The 25,610-nt window shown below is 41.4% G+C and overlaps 2 protein-coding genes and 1 long non-coding RNA gene across 13 annotated transcripts in view; 1 reads left to right on the top strand and 2 right to left on the bottom strand.

Moving 5' to 3' along the window:
- LOC308470838 (cholesterol transporter ABCA5-like) overlaps positions 1 to 8,003 on the top strand; it is a 59,913-nt gene extending 51,910 nt beyond the window's left edge. For 8 of the 9 annotated variants that reach the window (XM_080994356.1, XM_080994355.1, XM_080994354.1 and 5 more), the window contains 9 exons: positions 150 to 241; positions 886 to 1,061; positions 1,621 to 1,696; positions 2,150 to 2,244; positions 3,278 to 3,397; positions 3,509 to 3,658; positions 4,660 to 4,739; positions 5,244 to 5,299; positions 5,630 to 8,003. In XM_080994356.1, coding sequence (XP_080850482.1) covers positions 150 to 241; positions 886 to 1,061; positions 1,621 to 1,696; positions 2,150 to 2,244; positions 3,278 to 3,397; positions 3,509 to 3,658; positions 4,660 to 4,739; positions 5,244 to 5,299; positions 5,630 to 5,737 — 953 coding nt within the window. In that variant the 3' untranslated portion in view covers positions 5,738 to 8,003. Of the gene's footprint in view, positions 1 to 55; positions 242 to 885; positions 1,062 to 1,620; positions 1,697 to 2,149; positions 2,245 to 3,277; positions 3,398 to 3,508; positions 3,659 to 4,659; positions 4,740 to 5,243; positions 5,300 to 5,629 lie in introns of those variants that run through there. The other variant, XM_080994360.1, reaches the window with a different exon arrangement.
- LOC308471280 lies at positions 3,433 to 4,651 on the bottom strand. The gene is made up of 2 exons (XR_013982873.1): positions 4,539 to 4,651; positions 3,433 to 3,681 (listed from the first exon to the last, which is right to left on the bottom strand). It is a non-coding gene; the product is annotated as an uncharacterized lncRNA (long non-coding RNA).
- Positions 7,397 to 25,610, bottom strand: part of LOC308470840 (ABC-type organic anion transporter ABCA8-like) — an 87,806-nt gene continuing 69,592 nt past the window's right edge. Inside the window, exons 26-39 of one of the 3 annotated variants that reach the window (XR_013982672.1) lie at positions 24,539 to 24,607; positions 22,873 to 22,964; positions 19,809 to 19,932; positions 18,753 to 18,879; positions 16,988 to 17,079; positions 16,411 to 16,583; positions 16,008 to 16,083; positions 14,964 to 15,058; positions 14,360 to 14,479; positions 13,652 to 13,792; positions 12,462 to 12,541; positions 11,608 to 11,663; positions 8,109 to 10,407; positions 7,397 to 7,962 (exon numbers count right to left, since the gene is read on the bottom strand). Coding sequence is in view for 2 of the 3 variants with exons in the window: in XM_080994362.1 (XP_080850488.1) it covers positions 10,309 to 10,407; positions 11,608 to 11,663; positions 12,462 to 12,541; positions 13,652 to 13,792; positions 14,360 to 14,479; positions 14,964 to 15,058; positions 16,008 to 16,083; positions 16,411 to 16,583; positions 16,988 to 17,079; positions 18,753 to 18,879; positions 19,809 to 19,932; positions 22,873 to 22,964; positions 24,539 to 24,607 (1,344 nt within the window). In the remaining variant the exon portion in view is untranslated. Of the gene's footprint in view, positions 10,408 to 11,607; positions 11,664 to 12,461; positions 12,542 to 13,651; positions 13,793 to 14,359; positions 14,480 to 14,963; positions 15,059 to 16,007; positions 16,084 to 16,410; positions 16,584 to 16,987; positions 17,080 to 18,752; positions 18,880 to 19,808; positions 19,933 to 22,872; positions 22,965 to 24,538; positions 24,608 to 25,610 lie in introns of all 3 variants that reach the window. The other 2 variants (XM_080994362.1, XM_080994361.1) reach the window with 2 other exon arrangements.

Raw genomic sequence — 25,610 nt, 5'->3', positions numbered from 1 at the left:
CATCTAAATTAGTGGTGCTCAGTTATTTTGATCTAGCATCCTGTTTAGCATTCAGGTTAGTTGTAAAAATAAATAAGTCGGGAAAATAAAATGCACCATCTCATTAAACAGAACTGCACATTTTACGTGTTTGCCTTTTCTTTTTTCAGGAGAAATTATGGGACTGCTAGGCCCCAATGGAGCTGGGAAGAGCACACTGATTAATATGTTGGTGGGAGAAGTAGAACCAACCTCAGGCCAGGTATTCAAGTGCAACCTGAAGCTGGTGTCCCCCTCTTCCATCCAGAACAGGTTTCATAGCTCAGGCTGTAGTCCTTTTTTTTCAGAGGGTAAAAAATGTTATTTCATACTGAGGATCCATACTCTTTTCTGGATATTTCTTTCCAGCTGGCATGTAAATACCTAAACCTCAGCTAGATGCCCAAAGAAGATTATGCAAGAGTGGGGTGCCCATTATTGGAAATGTTCATGCATATGAATTTTCAGTGCCTAACTCCTTTTTGGTTTCATAGATAATCTCAGAACTATGAACTGGGGGGGGGGGGTTTCACAAGACCTACTAAAATACATGGTTGAGAGTTGTGAACAGACTCATGTTTGCTTTGCTTCTAAAGCTAACACTTTTAGAGGGGGTACAATGGGTTTTCCGTTCATATGATATATGGCTTAGATTCAGAAATAGGCACTGGGATGTTGTGACTACCCATAGGAAGGCTATATCCCAGATGGCTCCTGGTATATAAAAGAGTGATCATGTAGTAAAACCAAACCTGAGCATTTCTTGTCATTTTTTTTTTAAATTAAACTTTCCATACAATCAACTTTTCTGCATGTTAACTGCAAACTATATGTAAAAGTATTGAATAAGGACTGGTATATTCACAGGTGCTGATGGGAGATTATTCTTTAGGCGAAAATAACAAGGATAGCTCCATGAGATTTATGGGATACTGTCCACAGACAAATCCACTTTGGCCTGATATTACATTGGAGGAACATTTTGAAATTTATGGTGCTATCAAAGGAATGAGTGAAAGTAACATGAAAGAATTCATAAAATGGTAAATATATATTTTAAACACTTCGTTTACATTCAGAGAAGTTTCTTCTCTCTTACTTTGGTATAATGTCTCCCTGAAAATGGTTGTTAGCTTCAACTTAAAAACCACACCACACAGATTCTTGTAGATACACAGATATATCTAAGACATAAATTTGCATCATTTTATTTTTAGGCTGATGAAAGCTGTAGTTCAGATTCTGCTTTCTGTTATGTATCAAAATCTTCTGTGCTAGTTTGAAAGGTAATTTGTAGTCAACAGTCTAAGTTACAGACAAAATTGTCAGGTTGCAAGACTCTTCTGGTCACATCTCTTAAAACACCATTAAAAAAACACTTAAGCTACCTGTGGCATACATCTTGATTATTTCTGTAGGGAAGATCAATCCAGTTAAAACCACAAATAGTGTAAAGTTAACTGGAGATCAAATAATACTAGCTAAAACACAAAATGTCATATGAAGTAATTTACTTGAAAAAGAACTAATGAGCATACGCTAAAGTTCTCTAATACTGGTTTCTTAGAATGTTTAACACTGTATACTTTTGTTTTTCTCCAGCATTTCCCATGCACTTGACCTCAAGGAACATCTACAGAAAAGAGCAAAGGACCTTGGAGTAGGAATCAAACGAAAGGTATTTGATTGTTGTTCTTAAGCTGAATTGCTAAACCAAAAATCCAGGATCAATAAGCCTGGATATGCATGACCACTGTGAATCCACACATTCTTGTTTCATATGAGCGGCAAAACAAACCATTGCTTATTATTGTGTGCAAACCCAGAAACTATGGTTAATCACCAAAGCAAGCCAGGGGGCATTAAGCCAAAAAACATTCCTTAATAACCTGGCTTCTTTTGAAGCTAGTTTCTAGGTTTGCTCACAATGGAAAGCTGTGCTAAAAATCTTGGCTTGTTCTGCCACTGGTAGGAAGGAAGGAGCAAAGTAGTAGGAAATGGGCTGCATGATGATGCACATCACTTGTGCATATCCCAGATTTAAGTCAGGATTTTTGGCTTGGCATTAGTGTTCAAATGCAGCCAATGGTGCATTGTATAATGGTCACCCTTCCCTTCCCTTCTCTTTCAGTTATGCTTTGCTCTTAGTATGCTTGGTAACCCTAATGTTACTCTATTAGATGAGCCATCTACTGGTATGGACCCTGTAGGGATACAGCAGATGTGGTGAGTAACCCCAGATATCATGGAGGCTTTATGTGGAAAGCAATATCACATGTGTGTGTGGCTTATAACCATGCTTTGCTCATTATCTCTCTTCTGCTTCTGAACAGTAGGCTCAGTCTTTTTGCATCTTTACAATATACATATCTTGAAGATACATGCTTAGATAATCTATCCCATATTATTGGCTGCCTTCCTATTAATGCTATAGGTGTATTCATTTATATATATGACAGATGTTAGCAGGGCTAAAACAAACCTTCTCCCCTGAAGAGTTTACGGTCAAAATTGGGTGTGGCATAGGAGAACACTATTAGCTGATCCTTTCCACCCTCTTTGCTGTTTCCTCTTTCATGTTGACCAGGCATAGGCAAACTCGGCCCGCCAGATGTTTTGGGACTACAACTCCCATTATCCCTAGCTAACAGGACCAGTGGTCAGGGATGATGGGAATCGTAGTCTCAAAACATCTGGAGGGCCGAGTTTGCCTATGCCTGATGTTGACACACAGTACCTTTGTTCCCACTGGCTGTCCTTTTTCTTTCACAGAACTTCCATAGCACCAGCTGCATGTCACGACTAAGCGCTCATCCAGACTGCCTTTTGTGCCATGTTTCTAAGGCATGGGTTTAAAGCTCTGAGCGTGTCCTGGCGCTTTCCCCAGGAAAGCCTGCATTTCACCGCTGAATCAGAACAAAGGGTAACTGGGTTTTCCATGAATTGCCATTTGCTCCAATTCAGCAGTAAAATGTTGATTTTCCCAGGGAAAGCACCAGGACAAAAAACAAAGCAAAACGCTAAGACATGGGCCTTTAAAAGGCAGACCTATATCTGGAAAGTGCAACGTAACAGGAAGTCTGGATGATCCCTAAATGTCAGAGGGAATGTGAGGAGAGAATGCATTTGGTGGCTACTCACAGTATACCACTGCCTGTACATTTCCCACTCACTTGCGTAAGATCCAACAAATGATCTTATGCCCTTTATATGTAACTGCACACCGAAAGAGCAACAATTTATAACTTATTCACCATAGGAAAGCAATTCGGGCAGCCTTAAAAAGTAAGGAGAGAGCAGCTATTCTGACAACTCATTATATGGAAGAAGCAGAGGCTGTGTGTGATCGAGTCGCAATCTTGGTGTCTGGAAAATTAAGGTACTTCCTTGGCATCTTGAGTGAAGAAGCTCAGATTTTTATTCTTAAAAACGAATTTAATGCTAAAATCTATTATTTTGTTTGCCTGTCTCTCTCCCCCAAAACTGATAGGTGCATTGGTACAGTTCAACATCTCAAGAGTAAATTTGGCAGAGGATATTTCTTAGAAATGAAATTAAGAGAAGTGCCGGATTTACAGCAGAAGGAGCGTCTTCAAAGAATGGTTTTGCGCATCTTTCCAAACGCAAGTTGCCAGAAAAGGTAGAAATCAATAGTTGACGTTTCTGAGCATTAAAAAGAAAAAGTGCTTACCATTCTTTTTTCAAGCAATCATTTTAAAAATAAAAGCAGAGAGAAAATATTACAATTATAAGGAAAAAAAACACTATTGCCAAAATGTATTAGTTTTCTATGAGAGCTCTTGTACACTTTGGGCTTTGAGTAATGCTTACTAGAGAAACATACCTTATAGACCAGAGGTTCTGGAAATGTGGTCCAAGGTCCACCAAAGCAACTGGCATAGTAAAGCAACCAGCATTCCCCTTGTCTATTTTGCTATCATTTACCGAGCCATAGCTGCAGAAGGCAGGAAGCTGCCATTCCTGTCAGCATTTGCTGTGTCAAGGATCTGTCCAAGCATGGAGTTAATTACCCCCCACCTGCTTCAGCTTGGCTGAATCACTCATTATTATTTTCTTGATGTGATGGGAGCAGAGAGGTGCACATCTAAGACTGGTGCTGATTTAAGTCTCTCCTCATAGTGTTCAAGTGAAAGAACCCTGAATTACAGTGGTACCTTGAGTTACAAACTCTGCTAATCTGGAAGAGTTACCTCGAGTTGAGAACTTTGCCCCAGGATGAGAACGGAAATCGTGTGCCGGCAGCAAGAGGCCCCATTAAGAACAGTTTCAGGTTAAGAACGGACCTCCGGAATGAATTAAGTTCGTAACTAGAGGTACCACTGTATTGCTATGGTTAATCAACACATTTTCATTCTCAAAATAGATGGAACTTGGTACATGGAAGGTTTCATCAGTGAATGCTTTGGCAACTAGGCAAGCACCTTGAATGCCTCCCTCTCGTATCATCTAAATACCTTCCTATTAGATAAAACCTCTAGTTTGATTCAGAGTTATTGTACCTGTTTGGCTACATTGTACAAAATGCTTAACTCCTGCAACTTTACTCCAAGCAATTTTGTGATTCTCATTTCTGCTTAGTTGTGGTGGTATGTACTTGTGTCTGTTTTTTGTGTGTTGCAGCATTGCCTCTGTTTTGGCTTACAAAATCCCAAAGGAAGATGTCCACTCGCTTGCAGTATCTTTTTCTAAACTGGAGGAAGGTGAGGCAACAATTTACTAAGTAGAATCTTCATCACTGGGTTCTAAGTTATCCATCCAAATCTCATAGTAATCTGAATTCACCCTGCCAAACTCCCACATTGTCCCCAAATACTATGTAAACAACACATTCCTTTATCCAAACGTTAGATTACCTACAAGCTTTTATCATCTCCCAGGCCATTTGCCTTGGTGCATGTGTCACCTTCTTCCCTTGCTTTTGTGAGGCATAGTAAAGTCAGAGCCTTTTAAAGAGGCACAGGATTGTCTCCTGAGAAATAAACTTGCCATTCCCTTAGAGCCACAAGGTATGTTTGACAGGCTGCAGTGTCCTTAAACATTTAAATCCACTGCACTACAACTTGACAGTGGCTTTCCCATTGAGGACAGCTGGGTTCCTGCACCCTGTTATGGCCACTTCTGGCCATACTGATTTTAGTTGATTGTGTGTATGTATTCTTTTGCTGCCTATGATTGTAAATACTTCTTTTTAACATTTCTAACAGCAAGACATGCTTTTAATATTGAAGAGTACAGCTTTTCTCAAGCAACACTGGAACAGGTAATTTAACCGTTTTTCAGGAACAGAGCATGCCAGCCCTAGAAAATAAGTTTGAAATGCGGTGTCTCCATTTACATTTCTTATATAAAATTGTCATTTTATAATTCATAAATTAGTTACATACCTAATTATGTTTTGTCACATAGTGGGGGGTGTCGTCGGGAATTGATCCCCCAGAAGAAAAACCTCTATGTTTACATGTACAGATGATTTGTAGTATAGCACTGTTGACTGGTGGAGATTTAGAAACCTATACTAGCTTAGAGCACTATTCTGCCTATAGGACTGGGCAGAATCCATGTATTAATTCGTGTTTCTTATTCATTTTAGGTATTTATGGAACTTGTCAAAGAGCAAGAAGAGGAAGAGAGCAATTTTGGAACCCTAAATGGAACAATTAGTTGGGAAAGATCCCAGGGGGAGAGAGTTATTTTCTGATTTGTTTCACATTGCAGAAATTCAAGAGCTTCGCTTGTCAGGGTTTTTGCTAAATATTTGTTTGCTGTGGCTCTAGAGAACAAATATCTTACAGAGCCTATTCCTGAGCAATTGAGTAAACCTTCTTTGCCTTATGAAATATTATGAAATGCCTTTATTTTTGAATACTCTTACTACTATTCTAAGACTTGCTTCTTTTTTAAAAAAGTAATAATGAAAACCTCTATGATTTTATCCTTTTGTTTTGTTCTGTAGTAATGGTGGAAAGAGGGCAATGTACTTAATATATTGTTTGGGGGCAATTTATTTTTCAAAAAACTCATTAGCTTTATGGGAAGGACCGTGGCTGGGCCCCAGTGAACTCTTTCTAACCCACTAAATTTAAGCTTCAGGTAAGACCAATCGTCCTATTTCAGTGGGTTAAGGAAGGGTTAACTGAGTTGGGACTTACCACAGCGATTCCCAACTGCAGTGCGAATACTAAAGAACCTGATGCAACACTGTGCTTGCATCAGCTGAAGAATACACGTCCAGTCTGTGGTGCCTAGGGAAGATGATCATGTTGCCATTTTACAAATATCCAGCAATGATGTGTTCACAGCAAAGGCAGCATTAGCTGCTGCTGACCTAATTGAGTGAGCATGAACCTTTGTTTGCTAGGGTCTGTGTTGAATTGCTTGTTAACTCTTTATTGCACTACAGTACTTCAAAAAAAGCAATTGCACTTCCAGAAATCCCCTCATCTCAGTGAAAAAACAATGGGAGCACAATATGGGTTGTGAAATAAACACTGCCCAATGGACTAAACTGTGGTCTAAACCTCCCTTTAAATCCATATCAGCCAAAAGAAGGCAACTCACACTGAAACTTATCTCTAGAGGGTACCTAACAACCCAAAAGGTGGTGCTGACACACCCAGGAACCCCACCAAAATGCTGGAGCGGTTGCACCCTTTTGGACATCAGTCCTACAAGAAATAGGCAAAATAACAAAACAGGTACTAGAAGCCACCCAAGAACTGGCCCTACTGAATATTTTCCAAGACAATAGGCACATTCACACTACAAAAAACTCATAACCCACCTATGCTCAGCAGCCAGGATCATCATAACTAGACACTGGAGGTGACCTTCAGGAGTGAACACAAGCCACTGGGACCAAACTGTCTGGGAAAACCTAAGCAACACATTGAAACTAGCATGGGGACAAACAAAAGAGGATGCCTTCACCCTATTGTGCCTCTCCTTTATTACATACAAAGCCCAACAAGACAAGAACCCACTGACTGCATATGAATCAATATGACTAACTTGACCTAACAACCCCTGCCCCTCACCCATGCAAACAAAACTCACTGCAGTCAACTGAAGGCAATCCCAATCTCCCTCACCGCCAGTGAAGATGTATGAATAGAAAGAGAATCTACCCATGTGACACTGACACAAAACCTTGCACATAACACACTGTAAAATAATGAACATTTAATACTCTCTTCTCTCCCCCCCCCCTTCTCCCCCAACCTTTTATTGACTAAAATATTAGCATCTCATGTCGAATATGACTGATCTGTAGAAAGGACTCTGAACTGAAAACAGATGCTGTTTGTACTCATGTAACCCAGTAAAAATTAATTTTAAAAAAAGCAATTGCACTTCAGAATTAGTGACAAGGCATTTATGGCATTGTTCTAGCTCCCCCTTTTGGGTTACATGTTCTGAACAACAGTCACATTATCTAGAATAGATCTGGTCAGATGGGTATAGTCAGCATTTCATGAGCTCGAAATAAGTATTTTGCCTGCAGCCAATCACTTTAAGCCATTATGAATTACATTCAATAATGTCAAAATACATTTCAATATATGTGTAATGTGGTATAAGACTACCAATGCTCCATTTTGTTTTGGATGGTTTAAACCATTACCATTGCAAGTTGCAAAGAACCCTGTATACTGCATGCATGCATACGTCCATTTGTTTAAATGGGTTTCTCTCACTTCTTCAAATGCAAATTGTAAAGGCAATATGACTAAATCACTTTATACAGCATATTAAAGCGTTGCATTATCTTTTGCCATTTTAAATGTCAACACACAAGATGTACTACATGTTTGACAGACTTAACTTTTTGTGTTCCGTTTTCAAGGTCTTTACAATTTGTAGCAGCACACCCCAGTTCTAATGTTTTGATAATCATGGAAAGCAATGAATCTGTTCCATTGGCCACTGGAATAACAAAATAGAGGAATAAACATTTATATGATAAAGTCATAGTTGCATATAATCAATTTAGGATTCGGTTGTAAAGAGAATAAAGTGGAGATCATATTATCACACCCCCATGAGAAACTGAATTTGAATGAAAGCCATACCTTATATCTCTACTTATGAAATTAAAGATGTTCCAGCCACTGATGCACTCTATAGTTTGATGGTTAAATTGTGGGTTCTAGCAGATTTGCATTTGTTTTAACATGCATGCTTCCGGCAGACTTGCACAGATGTAGGGTGACACCGTGCTGGCTTCATGATGGTAGTGCTAACAAATCTTCCATCCAATCTTCCATTTTGCTTTTTTTATTATTACTTTTAAAAAATGTAGTACTTGCAGTTTACAAAAGAAAGATTACTGCTAGGAGCTGCTTGTCTGGAAACAATCTTAGAGAAAGTATTGCCACTTTAGTTTACATACATCATTTTACTTCAATCTCTAACAATATAAACCCATGAACAACAGCACCAGAAACAGAAATTATGCTCCGTTACAAGTCTTGATCAACTGACGGACGTAACTTAGTACAATTTTCACAAATATATGTTCTGCAACTGCAAATATAATTTTTTTCAGATAAAATAAAAATATAATAATCTAGACCTCTTTATGCTTTGGCATTACAGATTAGTAAAGCATTCTTCAGCCTTAGCTATCTTTCACTCCCTCCTTTCCTTATGGTTTCTAATATCTATGTAAAGTGAGGTACTGTATTAGGTAGTTACAATTCATGAATCTTGTGGGGAATGTGCAACCCGTTAATTTTCCTGCCAGCTTCATACAGCTTTGATCCAAAAAGAATATGTGCAGAGCATCTTGTCTGTGCCTGGAAATGTTAAATAGTAGAGGAGCATCTTTCATTCATGCAACCCTTCAGTTCTCTGAAGCTTATGGAGATAAAAAGGAAAGCTTAGAATCGGAAGCAAATAATCTTCTAGAAAGTGCTTCTGGTGAAAGAAGGAAGCATGAGATGGTTGGATTTTAAATGGCATATTATTGAAATGAAGTTCTATGGGTTGATGCAGCTAATTGTGTCCACAGTTACTATTTTACATACTGTATGAGAAGACGATACACTACAACAGTGTTAGATATTACTATGAAGTGTGAATAAGTAATGTTTATTTGAATTAAGTTTTAATGGATGTTGGGTAATGTGTTCTGACATTTGTACTACATTGTGATGCATTTGACATGGGAAGTTTTCTGTCTGCTCCTGTGGAAGTTAGTCTACCTGCCGCTAGGGGCCTTAACTAACAGCTGCGATAATTTCCAAATTTTCAGTTTGGCACCATTGGCTGGAGCTGGACTAGAGGGGCCAGAAAAAAGTACATATTTAGCCAGGTGCTGGTTAGTTGGCGACAGCTGGACTTGTTGGTGCTTGGTGTCATGGAGTCAGCCAGAAGAAGACAGCAGAGGAAGAGCAGCAGTGAAAAATAAGGAAGGCCTGGGTGGAGTGGCTTGTGGGAAAAGACTTGCTGGGGATAGCTGAATCACAAAGGCATTTACCCTTTTCCAACCTGATAAATATGCCAAACAGTACAATTTTATGTGCTAAGCTATACATAATGCATTTTATGGTTTTAAAGTAGTAAATTAAGCTGAGATGATATAAGAATTCTGTACTGCATATATTTCAATTCACACCCCCCCCAAAAAAAAATCAAAACTTTTTTTCTGGAAAACAAATAAAAAAATTCCAGGGTATGGACATGTCCAGAAATGGTACATTTCATTCTCTACATATGACCAATATGGGTTTTGGTCACACAGAGCTACAGTGGTATCTCGCAAGACGAATGCCTCGCAAGACAAAAAACTCGCTAGACGAAAGGGTTTTTTGTTTTTTGAGCTGCTTCGCAAGACGATTTTCCCTATGGGCTTGCTTCGCAAGACGGAAACGTCTTGCAAGTTTGTTTCCTTTTTCTTAACACCGTTAATACAGTTGCGACTTGACTTCGAGGAGCAACTCATAGAACGCGGTGTGGTAGCCTTTTTTGAGGTTTTTAAAGACTTTGGTGATTTTTGAAACTTTTCCAAAACTTTCCCGACACCGTGCTTCGCAAGACGAAAAAAATCGCAAGATGACAAAACTCGCGGAACGAATTAATTTCGTCTTGCGAGGCACCACTGTATATGTAAAGTCCTCCCGTCAAAAGACTGGACTCCAGTCTCACATGCCAAAGGAGACACAACATTATTCAGAGACGGGCTGCTAGATCCTTCTTATATCCTTCTTGTTTCAAGGGACCAGCACTTACTCCTGTAAGCATCAGTTTCATGTCCAGGTTGCGAACAACTTAAACATCAGCCTGCTGCAGCTGTTGCCATTCAAAGGCTGTGCTCGGAGACGGATCGAAACAATCACGTTCCTGCTCTTTGACAAGTTCTAGGAAAACCTGCACAATACAGTAAAAAAAAGGGGGTTTCTTCAGCTAAGTAGTGCTTGAAATATATCGCATTCCTTTTCTTTGGATCATTCTGATGAAAATGAAGATAATTAAATCAATCCTATTATGTACAGATGTGACCTAAATCTGTCGTCTTTTTTAAAGGAGGGACCCTACTCCATCATGTCAGTTGCCATTTCCTTTCAATATGGCAAATTAATAGCAGTCTAAATCCAGAATGTGTGTCTAACTGCTCAAAAATTGTAAGCTGAACATTTTCTTTAAAAAACCCACCCTGATGAACTCCATATTTTTTTAGCTAATCCAAGAACTCAAAATACAACAACAAAAACACTCCATGCATCTCCAAGGAAGTGGGGAAATCTTTCTACTGTCTGTACACAAACTAATGATCATGATAAGGAAAAGATGCTACAGGGAGAAAATCAAGGGTAAAAAAAAAACACCCTTATTCAGGACCTGCAAGAAACAGCTAACTCGCTCCATGGGCTGGTTTCTCCCCTTTTTGTTTACAATGGAATCACATAGCTACACAATATATAAAGCAGAAGAAACCAAGGCATTCACCTGTGGGTGCATTGCAGGCTCCTACCCACCTCCCAGTTCTTCCCAGGAAGAATCTCCATTTCCCCCTGTTTAGTATGTCAGAGCAATGCCATTCCACTGACTCCAGTAGGGGCAATCTGAGAGGCCAGGGAAGCTAGCAATATTTTAAGCTGAGTGGGCAGAAAAATCTCCTCTGCTGAGGTTTTAAGGGTGACCCTTTGCCTTGCCCCAGTTCTTTTCAGAGCCAGGCTCAGGAGAACTTCACCAGATCCCTAAAAGTGATTTTGCAGAAAATTCCCAATTGGATAGATAATCTTTAGTTCTGCATGCAGAGATCCAGCACTGGCTGGGGAGGCACTTGCTAAGCTCTCTTGGCACCATAGCTGTCAACTTTCAGATTTGAAAATAAGGGATCAGCAGCCTCACCTGTCCCGGGGACAGTCTACAGGATATCTAACAATCTGGGATAGCAGCGGGAAACGGCGCTGGAATAAGGGAATTTCCCGCAAAGAAAGGGAAGGTTGGCAGCTATGCTTGGCACTACTTTTCCAATCCAGCAGAGGAAGCCCACGAGGAAGCCAAATTGTGGTGAATGCAGCGCTACAAATCCCACCATGCAATTATATTTGAAAATCACATTACCTGCTCCAAGGTGTTCAAAGAAAAGCTGTACTCCTCAAAGCCGAAGCTTCGTTTAGCTGTGTGGATAAAAAGCCAATTATGTTTGGTTGACCCAAATCAGCTTGATAGGTTCTTTTCATGGGAATGACTGAATTTCAGTGGCAGAGCATCTGCTTTTTATGTAGAAGGTTCTTTCTGGGTTACTGGAGAACCTTTGCCAGTCAGCAAAGACAATGCTATGATAGATGGACCCGATGGTCTGACTGTGCATAAGGCAGCTTTCTATGTTCCCATGATGCACCTTGCACCTTCATTCATGCAAGATGCACTTCCGTCTCTTCAACACCCCAGATGTCTGAGGATGCAGCATTTGAAGCAAGAGCACACAAACATGTAGAAAATAAATAAATAAATAAATAAATAATAATAATAATAATTTATACCCCGCCCATCTGGCTGGGTTTCCCCAGCCACTCTGGGTGGCTTCCAACAGAATATTAAAATACAATAGTCCATCAAACATTAAAAGCTTCCCTAAACAGGGCTGCCTTCAGATGTCTTCTAAAAGTCTGGTAGTTGTTGTTCTCTTTGACATCTGGTGGGAGGGTGGGTGCCACTACTGAGAAGGCCCTCTGCTTGGTTCCCTGTAACTTGGCTTATCACAGCGAGGGAAACTCTGAGATACAATATGCCTCTACATTCCCTCAATGTGCTGGGTGTTACACATCTTTCTAGAGGTAGGAAAGGCCTACCTAGTGAGTCGGAAGGAGGGATCCTCTCCACTGTGCATAGAGGGAAGGAAAGGGGGCAATACCTAAATCAGGTGGGCATTAAAATATCTTCCACAAACAACTGCACAGTCTGTCTGTACGTACCTTCCTCTAACATGGAGAAGGCCTTTGATAGAGGCAGTGCGTCTTCCATTGGGATCTTGTAGGCCAACAAAGTGGATATCCTAAGGGGAGGGAAATCAACTCAGTCACCAGAATGGCTTTGATCCAAATGGAGTAAGTGCAGTGCAAGCAGTCTGCGTGTACACAGCCCTGGTTAAAAAAACCAAAGTCCAGTATGGGGGAATGGGGGGAGTTGAATCTAGCATGCGCACACACATGTGCGCACACACACACACACACACACACACACACACGAGAGAAACTTTTCCTGCTGAGCAACAAGACTAGATTTTTAAAGGGTCTCCTTGTGTACAGCCTTGGCTGTTGGCAGCAGCGTGCTTTGGACTCTCAAATTTCAACAGCACCCTGTGCAGCACTAAAATTCGGCACACCCCCACCTCTCTCACTCTATTCTACAGCCTTCTGGTGCTTCCTGGGGCAGTGCACAGTGCAATCACAATGGTTGCACGCCACCCTAAAACCGCCTCTGCTGTTGGTTTCAAAAGGGAGGCACACGTGAGTTTCCTCATCCACCTATGGATCGAAACAGAAGCCACCTGAAATGGGGAGTGTGGGGCCGTCTCCAGAAATAACACCTGCTCAGTATGTGGCAGGTCCACGTGCTGGTTCATCACTGGGGCCTAGAAGGCTGGGGGACAGGAAGAAGCAGAAGGGCATTCTGTCCCCATCATGTTCATCTGGCCCATTACCAAAAGCTCAAGGAGGGTAAGTAAGAGGGTATACAAGAACATAAACTATAAAGGTAAAGGGACCCCTGACCATTAGGTCCAGTCGTGACCAACTCTGGGGTTGCAGCACTCATCTCGCTTTATTGGCCGAGGGAGCCGGCGTACAGCTTCCGGGTCATGTGGCCAGCATGACTGGTGAACCAGAGCAGCGCACGGAAATGCCGTTTACCTTCCTGCTGGAGCGATACCTATTTATCTACTTGCACTTTGACGTGCTTTCAAACTGCTGGGTTGGCATGAGCAGGGACCGAGCAACAGGAGCTCACCCCGTCGCGGGGATTCAAACTGCCGACCTTCTGATCGGCAAGTCCTAGGCTTTGTGGTTTAACCCACAGCGCCACCTGTGTCCCTCTGAACATAAACTATAGTAACCAAAATAATTCAGGAAATTGTGTGTCAAGCTGCAGGAAAAGCATCAGTTACCTTTCTTGACGAGCTGCATGTGGGAAGATCTGTAGAATATGAGTATTCAGAAGCTCTCCGTGGTCCACGCCCTTAACTTTTATTTGGAGCAAATAATTTTTGCCAAATTTGCTTTTCAGATACTGAATAGAACCAAGACACCTGCAGAAGGAAGGAATCAGCATTTGTGACATTTGGATTTGGTTATTGAAGATAATGTTTTGTTATAGAAAATGGTTTTGTTGAGGGTTATATTGGAGTGGATGAAGTTATTATTGTTTATATATAGCGGACAGATGAAGAATGGGAAATTCTTTAGTTTCTGAACTTTATCTTTTCGTCTTTCTTTCTTGCTTGCTATGTTTTTATCTTATTTTGATCAATGCTGATAAAAAAGATATTTGATATTAAGTTTTGCATTTTTCTTTATAAACTCTAATAAAATTTGTTTTAAAAACACACTTTAGACAGTTATTGTCAAAAATGTAACAATTTATAAGTTGAACATGGTGCGCTTCAGAATCAGAAGAATCTTTATTTGCATCAGCCACTAGCCATAGCAATAAAATAAAATATTGTGTACTGAAGATAGAGGTAAAAACTTAAGTATACAGCAAGCTTCTTATGAGAAGGTGGAAAAAGAATAAGAAGAATATTTCGCCCCATCAACACATCAGCTGTTTATGGTATCCTAATATGCTGGAAAACAAAATGCAAGTTGAAGCTCACCTGAGCTGTCCAGTCACCATGATGGCTACTCTGTCACACACTGCCTCAGCTTCTTCCATGTGGTGAGTTGTCAAAATGGCTCCTTGGTCTTTGTCCTTCAGCGCAGTGAGGATTGCTTTCCTGCAGTCAACATAAGATTTACTAGGGTGGGGTATGGTTGAAGGAGCCGTAAACGGCCTGTTCCTAGCAGACATTATTGTCTGGTACAGTGGTACCTCGGGTTAAGTACTTAATTCGTTCCAGAGGTCCACACTTAACCTGAAACTGTTCTTAACCTGAATCACCACTTTAGATAATGGGGCCTCCTGCTGCCACCGCGCCACCAGAGCACGATTTCTGTTCTCATCCTGAAGCAAAGTTCTTAACCTGAGGTACTATTTCTGGGTTAGCGGAGTCTGTAACCTGAAGCATATGTAACCTGAAGCATATGTAACCTGAGGTACCACTGTATTTCAAAAAAACACTGAACAAATTCACAATATTTACTCGGATTCCTAAATGCAAGTACATCAATATAAGTATACATTTTGTTTTGAGTGATATGCTATTATGTATTGCAAATTCACAAACCTGGTTTGAGATATTAAGTGTATGAGTCACTCACCACACTTGGCGCTTTCCTTTAGGATCCATTCCTGCTGTTGGTTCATCTAATAGCATCACTGCAGGATTACTCAGCATGCTCAGGGCAAAGCATAACTAAAATGAAGGAAACAATAATAACCATTTAAAGTTGCTTCAAACATTTGATAGGATATAATTTTTTTGGGGGGGGGAGTAAGTACAAATACAACTAATAATATTTGCAGAGGGTTCTGGACGACAGATGAGTCTGTGGTGACAGTTGCCCAGGTGCAGAAACCCAGAAAATTATCAATATGTGAGTGAGAACTAGTGATTGTAAGAAGGCGTTGTTTTCTCTTCCAAACACTGATTCTATTGTGCTGTAGTTTCTCTTCTGCCCAAACTGCATTATCTGTCTCACAGTCCACTGTGGCAAAATTATTCGTTTCAGTGCAAAGGAAGCAACGGGGGAAAGAATAATGAATTATGTATTGTTTGTGGACTGAAACAACAACAGTAAATGCAAAACAAAGTGGTACATGCTGGGTTCATTTCCATTTCGGAAACAGGATGGATAAACAAGCATTGGCAATTTCTGCTCTCATTACCGCTTTTGTCAGAATTCTCCAACGTCCCTAGCGAGACCAAACTAAAACATGCCGAATGCTCGGACAGGCAAATAAGCCAATAAGAGATTTTGATAATGCATTTCATCTCGGAACCCTTTTTCCTTGAAGAAACTGAGGTTGGTGGGCAAGCAAGGCAATTAGGACTTCCAACGATAATTTTCAGTCCCAAAGTTTTGAATGGACACACCCTGGTAAGACTGCAACATATTTAGAGCAGAAGGTCTGTTAAGAACTAAGGTGTGGATATGTTGTTTAAATTATCGAGGCAGCAATCTGCACCATGGACTACATTGTTCTGTGTGGGCAAGGAGGAAAATAGGCAGTGCAGTGGCAAAGAACTAGCGCTGACTGAGCAACAAACCCAAGTACCTTGTGATGCCGCTTGGTCTCTATCCATTAGCCAACATTAAATATTTGGCAACCGGTTCAAGAAACTAACAAAACACAGAACTTACTTTCCTTCTCAGTCCAGCAGGTAATGCCTTAGCTGCCGTTTTCAAATAGTCCTGGAGTTCTAGAGCTTGAACTATTCTGAAAGAAAGGGCAGAAGAAACGAAACGACATCTGGAGTATTCTAGAATGGATCTCTTTTGCATAAGAATTACAGGGGAGGTTGCAAGTGAATCTCAGGGATGCTGTTATGATACTGGATGGAGATAAACCACATGTGCTATTTGCCAGTGTAAGAACTTAATGCTAACTGCCCACCTCCCAAGGAGAAACGTCAATGCTAAAAACAACTAGCTTTCAAAGTCCAACGATTCTGTCAAGTATAGAATGTGGGGCTTTGCACTCAGTAGCCCAAAAACTAAGAGATAGGAAGTGTACCATGAAAACAGGATCTTTTGCTGCCCTTACCGACTGATAGCAACACCAGCTGAGTCTTTCTGCATCCCTTTCACAGCTGCATTAATCTCCAGATGTTCTTTCATGGTCAGGCTGGGCCAGAGGGCATCCTCTTGGGGACAGTAGCCAAGAAAACCGACAGCATTTTCTTCCGTTGCAGCTGCATCAGCTCCTTTCATCAGGACCTGTCCAAAATATTGTGGCCCCATTTAAATTTGTCCAACATGAGTCATCTTTTTATGGGGCTATCTGTTTAGCCCATTTTAGTGTTGGCTAAGTTTTAAAATCTTCCTGGATGGTTTTAACTGTGTATTGACAAAATGTACTTTTTTCTGACTGACGGTCGAATAAAAAGGATGATGATGATGAGTCATCTTTTGAAATATAAAAGTCCTATCTAGGAAATTAAAGGCCAGCCCTCAATCTTCTACCTCCTATGCAAAAATCCCTCCCTGTTCCTAGTCCTAGACGGGAATCTGCTATTGATGCCATTGCCATACTACACTTTGTAATGCATTGAAGTTGACTTTTGCAGTGATGGTGCACCTGTTCATGAAAAAGAAGAGTACATTTTAGTGCTCACACCTACCTGTCCAGCTGTTGGATCTGTGTCTCCTGTTATCATATTCATTGTTGTACTTTTACCAGCTCCATTGGGTCCAAGTAGCCCCAAAATTTCTCCTAGAACAACACACATACTCACACTTTGGTAAGGATACTACACATTATCCCAGCAAATAAAATAAAATAATAAAATAAAAGAATTTATTATTTATACCCTGCCTATCTGGCTGAGTTTCCCCAGCCACTCTGGGCGGCTCCTAATAGAATATTAAATACACGATAAATACATTGAACATTAAAAAATTCCCTAAACAGGGCTGCCTTCAGATGTCTTCTATCTCCTTGACATCTGTAGGCAGGGCCTTCCACAGTGAGGGTACCACTACTCAGAAGGCCCTCTGCCTGGTTCCCTGTAACTTCACTTCTCACAGTGAAGGAATCAGCAAAAGACTCTTGGAGGACCACCTCAGTGTCCAGACTGAATGATGTGGGTGGAGACGCTCCTTCGGGTATCCTGGGTCGAGGCCATTTAGGGCTTTAAAGGTCAGCACCAACACTTTGAATTGTGCTCGGAAATGTACTGGGAGGCAATGAAGGTCTTTCAGGACCGGTGTTATATGGTCTCAGATAGCTATATTCATAAGAAATATTGCACTCTCAGTTGCCTCAGTCATCTTCCCAGGTACTACTCAAATCATCTTCCCAGGTACTACTCAAAGTCTTACAATTGGATATGATCATTAGACTAAGGCTGCAACTTTAAACTTTCAGGACTTGCATCTGAGTAAACATGCATAGTACAACACATCACTATCTAAGCAATTTAGGTTCCCTATAATTATTTTAGACTCTAGAGAAATGTGTTTTTTAATGTTGATTTTTGATATAGTAAAAAAACTTACACAAAACTTAAAATAACTTAAGTAATTTTAAACAGCCTGATTCCCTGGGAGCAACAAATGCTCTTCTTCTATAAGCTCTGCTTAGTTTTAACTTTCTGCAACAGCGAAGAAAATTTTCCTGGGTACAATGGAGAGAAAAGTGGCAAATCACCCCACTATTTCCAAAGCCCTGCCGGCTTGCATCAGCCGGTCTGGGAGTACCTTCCACTGAAACCAATACAGTGGTACCTCAGGTTAATTACTTAATTCGTTCCGGAGGTCTGTTCTTAACCTGAAACTGTTCTTAACCTGAAGCACCACTTTAGCTAATGGGGCCTCCTGCGGCTGCTGCGCTGCCAGAGCACAATTTCTGTTCTCATCCTGAAGCAAAGTTCTTAACCCGAGGTACTATTTCTGGGTTAGCGGAGTCTGTAACCTGAAGCATCTGTAACCCAAGGTACCACTGTAGTGATGAAATTACCCAACCCATCTCCAAGCTGCCATTGGTAACAAGCCCGATCCTGGGTCCCATCTAGGAAGAAGAGGGTCTTTTGGGTTCAGTAGATTCAAGTCTGGCTCTGCTTCTGGCTTTCCCCAGAAACACCGCCTTTCCGGGGCTACTGCCAGGAAAAATGCTGCAACTAGTAGATCAATGGCAACGAAACTTTCAGCAGCAGCTGTGGCCCCATGCCACCAAAGGGACACCTGCACCACATCAGAACCCAACCCACCAAGCAGCCAGCAGATCTGGGGTTTAGGATTGGTCTGCCCCTATACTGATTCCTTTCCTTCCTATTTGAGTCACTTACAATATATTCAAATGTCAAGCATCCCCCAAAATGACTACAAAGTAAAAGTTATGCTTTTCCTTGGTCAAGCTGTAACAGTAATTTTCCATTGCCAGCAAACCTTTTTTAACACAGAAGGAGACACTTTTGGTGGCCACTTTCCCCAGCGTCTTGCTTTTCTTGCCACAGGAACAAGCCTTCTCACTTCTGTATTCTTTGCGCAAGTTGCTGACTAGGATAACTGGTCTCTAAATAGGAGCAGAAGAGAGAAGCTTGCTTACAGCACATATACATACATAGCTATACCTTTGGTTTAAGTGGGTCAAAGCAAGAGCCATGGAAGACATTCTGCTTCAGACAGAAACATAGGAAGAAGTTGACTTATAACAAGCCAGGCTATTTGTCTATTTACTCTCTGGCTGGTGGCAGTACCCCAAGATATCAGACAGAGGATTTCCATGCCCTTTACCTGACTCTGAAGCCTTCCTCTATGCAAGCATGAGCTCTATCAGTGAACTGTGGTCCCACTCCAAAGCTAAATGCCTCAAGTATACATCATCAGATAGTGCTAACTGTGCCAGTATCCCAACCACACACCTGTGCAAACAACTGTCAGAACTGTGGCATATTAAGAAACCAGGTAAAGATGATGGAAGAAAAGACGATGCTTCAAATTATTGTTAGGTTAAGTAAGTCACCTTAACAGTAATATGTTAATATTAATAAGCCAAGACAGTGGCTCGCAATCAGTGGTCTGCATAACCATTCTCATAACAAAAGCTACTGTAGAGATATCAACGTTTTCAAAAGTATGGGGGTGCATGGCTTGGCTTTTGAAAAACAGGGTATCTGCAGTACTTAGTTTTCCAGCACTTAAGGTACTGACACTCTTCTTCCGGACACTAATATCTCATCCCTACATAGAGCTCTGTTTATCTAGGAGGCCTCAATCCTTTTCTCTTAGCATCTCTTCCTCCACTTTTTCCAGCTTTTATAAGAAGTACCCGTGGAGTGCCAAAAATGTTAGGTGTTTAAGCCATAAAAGCTTGTTTTCCAAGGTGACTGTAAGCAGGAGCAGGCATCGAGTTACATTACACAAGCAAATCACTGCAATGAACAGCAGAGCAAGCTATAAAAGCCTTTCTAAAACAAGGAAATCACAATAATTCTGCTTTACCTCTTCCTGATTTGCAGAGGCCAGTGCACTCTGAACTCTTGCCCTTTCCTCTTGAACATCTCTATCATCACCCTGACTGGCCTCTTCAGGATTCTGATGGCTGCTCTTTCTCTGTGGAGAAATCCTACGGATCAAAGACACCACAGAAAGTGTTTCAAAAGCACTGCACACCAAGGAATGAATTCCAATCTCAAGTAGGAAAGCAGAAAACAGTCCATGAGGAAGCGAGAATCTCTGAACTTAATGTGCAAACTCGTCACAGCCCAGAAAATGCTGCCTTACAAAATTACACCTGCTTCTGCAGATAACACATATCGGGGGGGGGGGGCTAGGCAGAAACATATGCATAATTATAGTTTGTATATCCCTAGCCACAGTATTATTGTTGTATGAATTTTGTTGGGGGACGGGGGACAGTCCGCATGATGCCCCAAGTCCCTTCCAATTTTTTCCTTCCTCTATCTGTGGGGGGGGGGGGGTAGGAGGTATGACAGCAAGCTCATCAAGCCAATCTCTCTAGGCAATGGCTGTGGCTGAGTAGATAAACAACATAATAAGTATAATTGCTCTGTGCCATACTGCAGATCTGGATCCTGTCCGGAGCCTGGGTGTAGGCTAGGGCCATGGCACGACTCCATCGGTGACCCTGGGGGTGCTCTTAATTGATGTATATCATAGGGCTCCCCCCTACCGGTGGTTTACCCTAATGAGACTCCCTGTAGACGGGCAGAAGTCAAGATATCATTTCGCCCAATGCCTAAGGCAAACCGCTCACATCTGTAACCAATAAAGGTAAAGGTAAAGGGACCCCTGACCATTAGGTCCAGTCGTGACTGACTCTGGGGTTGTGGCGCTCATCTCGCTTTATTGGCCAAGGGAGCCGGTGTACAGCTTCCGGGTCATGTGGCCAGCATGACTAAGCCGCTTCTGGCGAACCAGAGCAGCGCACGGAAACGCCGTTTACCTTCCCACTGGAGCGGTACCTATTTATCTACTTGCACTTTGACGTGCTTTTGAACTGCTAGGTTGGCAGGAGCAGGGACCGAGCAACAGGAGCTCACCCCGTCGCAGGGATTCGAACCACCGACCTTCTGATCAGCAAGTCCTAGACTCTGTGGTTTAACCCACAGCGCCACCCACGTCCCTTCCGTAACCAATAAAGTTGTGGCCTATTTTATCCCATTAAGCTAAACATTTGTGTCTGTGTGTCTATTATCTAAGGGAACTGCAGGGCCCGGGGCCTCGCCAGGCAAATACAAGAACAATAGCCAGTGTAGTGTAAGCTAGGCAGAAAGGAGGTGAAGAAGCTGGAGACACAAGAGACATGCTTGTTCTGTGCTGGGCTTTGGGGCTTCCCTGGAAGCTTAATGGGAAAGCAAGATCTGTTGGGAAGTTAATGCTGTTTAGGCCTCTCCAGTCCCTGCCAGTCTTCATTCAAAGAAAACTGAACTCGAGAATGCGCTGAAACCCCTGGAATCTCTCACCATTTGGAGACTGGGGTGGTATGTAACATTATTAAGATCACCATTATTATTTTTCTATTTATAAAGTCAACTCCTGGAGCTAAAGATTGATTGTTAACGTTGTTAACATTGTTTTATAAATGCTGTATTGATTTGTTAATCATATAATATGGCTTGCTTTAAATGTGATGTTTGTCTTATTTTTTTAGTTGTTGATTTGTAAGCAGTGTTTTATAGATTGCAAATGTTCTACTGATGATTTGTTAATTATTCTATTACATTTATGTTGTTATTTGTGATGTTCTATTATGTTCTATCATGTTATTGCTATTTTTTGTTTGTTTGTAAGCCGCTTTGGGATTCATTTGAATGAAAAAAAGCATAGTAATATAATAAATCAAATCAAATCAAAACATATATTCTGCCTATGTCAGGCAATTTTTTAAAATCATACTTTAACAACAAAATAATATCCTCTTTTTTCAGAAGTTTGGCTCTATGGAAGAAAACAAGCACCCTCGTGAAATGAAAGATTCCTAAAAATTATGAAGGTGTTTGTTAAATCTTGAATATCCTCTTTAAAACAACAACTGTGAAATGAATCTACCTTTACACATTGCCAAACACATTAACGCAGAGCTTTTCAAACCTTTCACATTGGTGACCCCTTTTTAGACATGCATTATTTTGCAACAGAGTAATTCAGCCCCAGGAGGAGAATTGATGCGAAAATTTGGCTTTTGCTGCCCAACTCCCCATGGGATTCTTTGAGTCCCCTAAGTCCATGATTTTTACCTCAGGGTGGGGAGCATTCACACGACACACCTACACACTGCAGCCGACACACTAACGTTTCTCAACACAGAGTTTGGAAATCTCTGCCTTAAAGTTTTTATGGAATAAATAAATAAAGCGAACCAAGGGCTGGATTAAACTAAAAAAGCCCTGTCAGTGGGAACCTGTTCAAGAACTTCCAAAAGTACAACAGGACTACCCCAACTCCTCCATCCATTACTGCATCAAATTGGCTTGGGGGAGGGGTGAAGAGAACCCCTGGAATAGTAAGTGGGAAGAGAGAGAAGTTGATTCCCTCAGGCCAGCAGAGATGCATTGACAGAGCCATTTGCTTAGCGCTACACTGAATTACTCCCAGGGGATATTGGGATTCTTAAGCGCAGAACTAGGAAAACTTGCTTTTTTAAAAGAGAAAGAGAGAGAGAGAGAAGAACCTATGGATATAAAAAGTGACGTACAGATGTACATTGGAAGTTGAACGGAATCCATTCCGGAAGTACGTTCAACTTCCGAAAAGTTTGGAAACCAAGGCACGGCTTCTGATTGGTTCCTGATTACGCGGGCGCTCTGGAAACAATAGCGGAAGCCGCACCAGAAATTCGGCTTAAAAAAAAAAAATTTGAAAACCCGAACACTCACTTCTGGTTTTCGATTGTTTGGGGGACAGAACGTTAGACTCCCAAGGCATTCGGGAGCCAAGGTATGACTGTATGTATTTGAAAGTCATCATTTCAGAAGAAAAACAGGAAAACCTTTTGCATTGCTAAGTCTGACTGCATAAGCAGGTTAACCATATGTGTACAAACCTAAACACAGGATCTCTTCTCATAACTGGCCTGCCATATTTCGCCGTCAGACAGCGAAGTAAAAGAATGAGAACCACAATGTGGAAGTAAGGCTAAACAAAACAAAAAACAAAAAAAAATCAGAAACAACCAATTATGTTCAAGAAGTGTACAGACCTATAACCAATTTAAGTCACTATATTTGGGCTACAATCCAATAAACCAGTAGTGGGGGAGGCCATTGCCTCTTCATTTGGTCCATGCAGCCATTTGGGGCAAACCAACACACCTGCCAATCATCTGAGATCCTAACCACATCATGCCTGGGGCAAGTAAGGGGATCTCCCATCTTAACACCAGGACACTAAGATCAGAGACAAGCAAGAGTTATCTCCGATGCTCTTATCTACAATGTGGTCTTAGTGTTCTAGTGCTCATCAGTAAGATAGGGAGATAAGATTCCTCTCCTTGCCATTTAAAAACCAGGTAGAGAGATCCATTGTAGAGAAGGATTTTGTATGATGTAGGTACACTTTCAGAGCTCTGCGCACATCCAGGGAGTGCCAGGCTTGCTCCTTCGGTTATTTTGGATGCAGACGGAAAGTCAGAGAGTCAGATTTTGTTGGCAGTGGACCCTAGATAGACCTTCGGAAGGAAGGAAAGGGTCTGAACGTAGCGCCACCTTATCCTTGTGGAAAATACAAAAATGTTTAGGTGTAGAAAGGGCTGAAAACTCTGACACTGTGTGCCGAAGTGATTGCCACCAAAAGAGGACTTTGAAGGAAAGGATCCTTAGGGGTGCAAGACATAGACGTTTGAAAGGAGGTCTCTGAAGAGCTGTGAGGACCGAGTGTAAATTCCAGGTGGGGAGGCGATGTGCCATTGGTGGGTGTCGACATACCGCACCCTTGAGAAAGCATTTGACTAACCAGTTCTGGGATAAGGGCAGCCTACCGGTAGCACTCAGAATTGAGGAAATGGATGAGACATGTCTTTTGAGTCGCACATCTCACCGGGCACTGATTCTGCAAAATTTATCAATATAAGTAAACAACTAAGGAATAAAAGAAGAGTGGCAAATAAGCAGAACAACCAAACAGAAAGAGCAAAGGAAAGGGTTTCATTTGTCTGTCTGTCTGTTTGTTTGGTTAGTTGGTTGGTTTTTGTGTGTGTGTAAGAAACCACAATGCATGGACAAACAAAGAACTGTAGAACTAAAACGACGATAAGGGAAATCTAAAGAAAAAAGAGGGTTCAGAAACTAGGAAAAAACTTAGTTGAGTCAGGAGAGCTGGGAGGAATGTACTGTACAGGTGAAACTCGGAAAATTAGAATATTGTGGAAAAGTTCATTTATTTCAGTAATTCAACTTAAACCATGATCATCACAATTATAACAAATAAAGGCTTGACATATCTTGCTTTGCATGTCATGAGTCTATCTCATATATTAGTTTCACCTTTTAAGTTGAATTACTGAAATAAATGACCTTTTCCACAATATTCTAATTTTCCAAGTTTCACCTGTATGCATCTAGACAGAAGGAAAAACTGAGGGAGTCCAGCCTGCTCCCCACAAGTCTTTGCTCCTGTCTAGTGTCTCGCAACAAGGTGAACACCCATTCCATTGGATACAACACCCTACGAACTAAAATATCTCCCCTACAAATATTGAATTCATTTCTCACCATAAAGGAAGCCGCCCAGATCAGATTCATTAATGATCTATTTTCATCATAAAACGATACACTCAACATCTGTAAGGGGAAAAAAGGTGATTCTGTAGATTATTCCCTCTAATACTGAAGTCAGGTTGTGCCAGTGCCTGTCAGCTTGAAAGTTAGTGTCCCGCCAAATTAAGTTAACTGTTTCTGCTTACTCAGAAGTATACTAGTTTGTGAAGTAAAAGAAAATGACTTCGAAAGACAGTGACTCGAGGACCTGTGAGCTTCTAAGACCTACATTATGTTGAGTGCTTCTTGTTGTGGGAGATAGGAATATTGGGAACTGCAGGTCTATGCAGGATTGTTTTTTATGTATTAAATCTGTATACTGCCCTTCATCTGAAAATTGCAGGGCAATTCACAGCATATAAATACGAGACAAAAGATACAAAATGCATAATAAGGACAAGAACAAACCAAAGCAACAAACATTCCCCCCTTCCAAAAAAACATGTAAAAGGACATAGGATGTTAGTCAGCCAAATGCCTGGCTGCAGAGGATAAACTACACTTCCCAGAATCCTTTTCATGAGGCAGAGGAGAGGATGGGCTCCAAATGTATGCCCGGTGGGGTGTGTGTGTGTGTGTGTGTGTGTGTGTGTGTGTAGGCAGCCAGAATCAATAGATGTGTGGGCGATTCCTGGAGGGCCTGGAGCCCCCTCTCAACGTGGAGGGGTGCAACAGAGCAAGGGGGGAATCCTGGAATTTAGTACCAAAATGTCCCATTGGATCTCTGCTAAAACAAATTTGCTAGGCATTTTGTGAGTAAAGTCCCTCAGGTTTGTTTGGAATTGGATGCCATGATTAGGATTAAGCCATATGGAGGCATCCAAATGGAGCAGAGCTGTTGGATCAGTTTCGGTTACAGTGGTACCTCGGGTTACAAACTTAATTTGTTCCGGAGGTCCGTTCTTAACCCGAAACCGTTCTTAACCTGAGGTACCACTTTAGCTAATGGGGCCTCCTGCTGCCACTGCACCGCAGCCGTGCAATTTCCATTCTCATCCTGGGGATATGTTCACAAATCGGAGCAACT

This window comes from Podarcis pityusensis, assembly GCF_964106645.2.
Source record: "Podarcis pityusensis genome assembly, chromosome: 2".
Taxonomy (NCBI): Eukaryota; Metazoa; Chordata; class Lepidosauria; order Squamata; family Lacertidae; genus Podarcis; species Podarcis pityusensis.
Note: the sequence above shows the minus strand (reverse complement) of the source record. Positions and strands in the feature narration are given on the sequence as shown.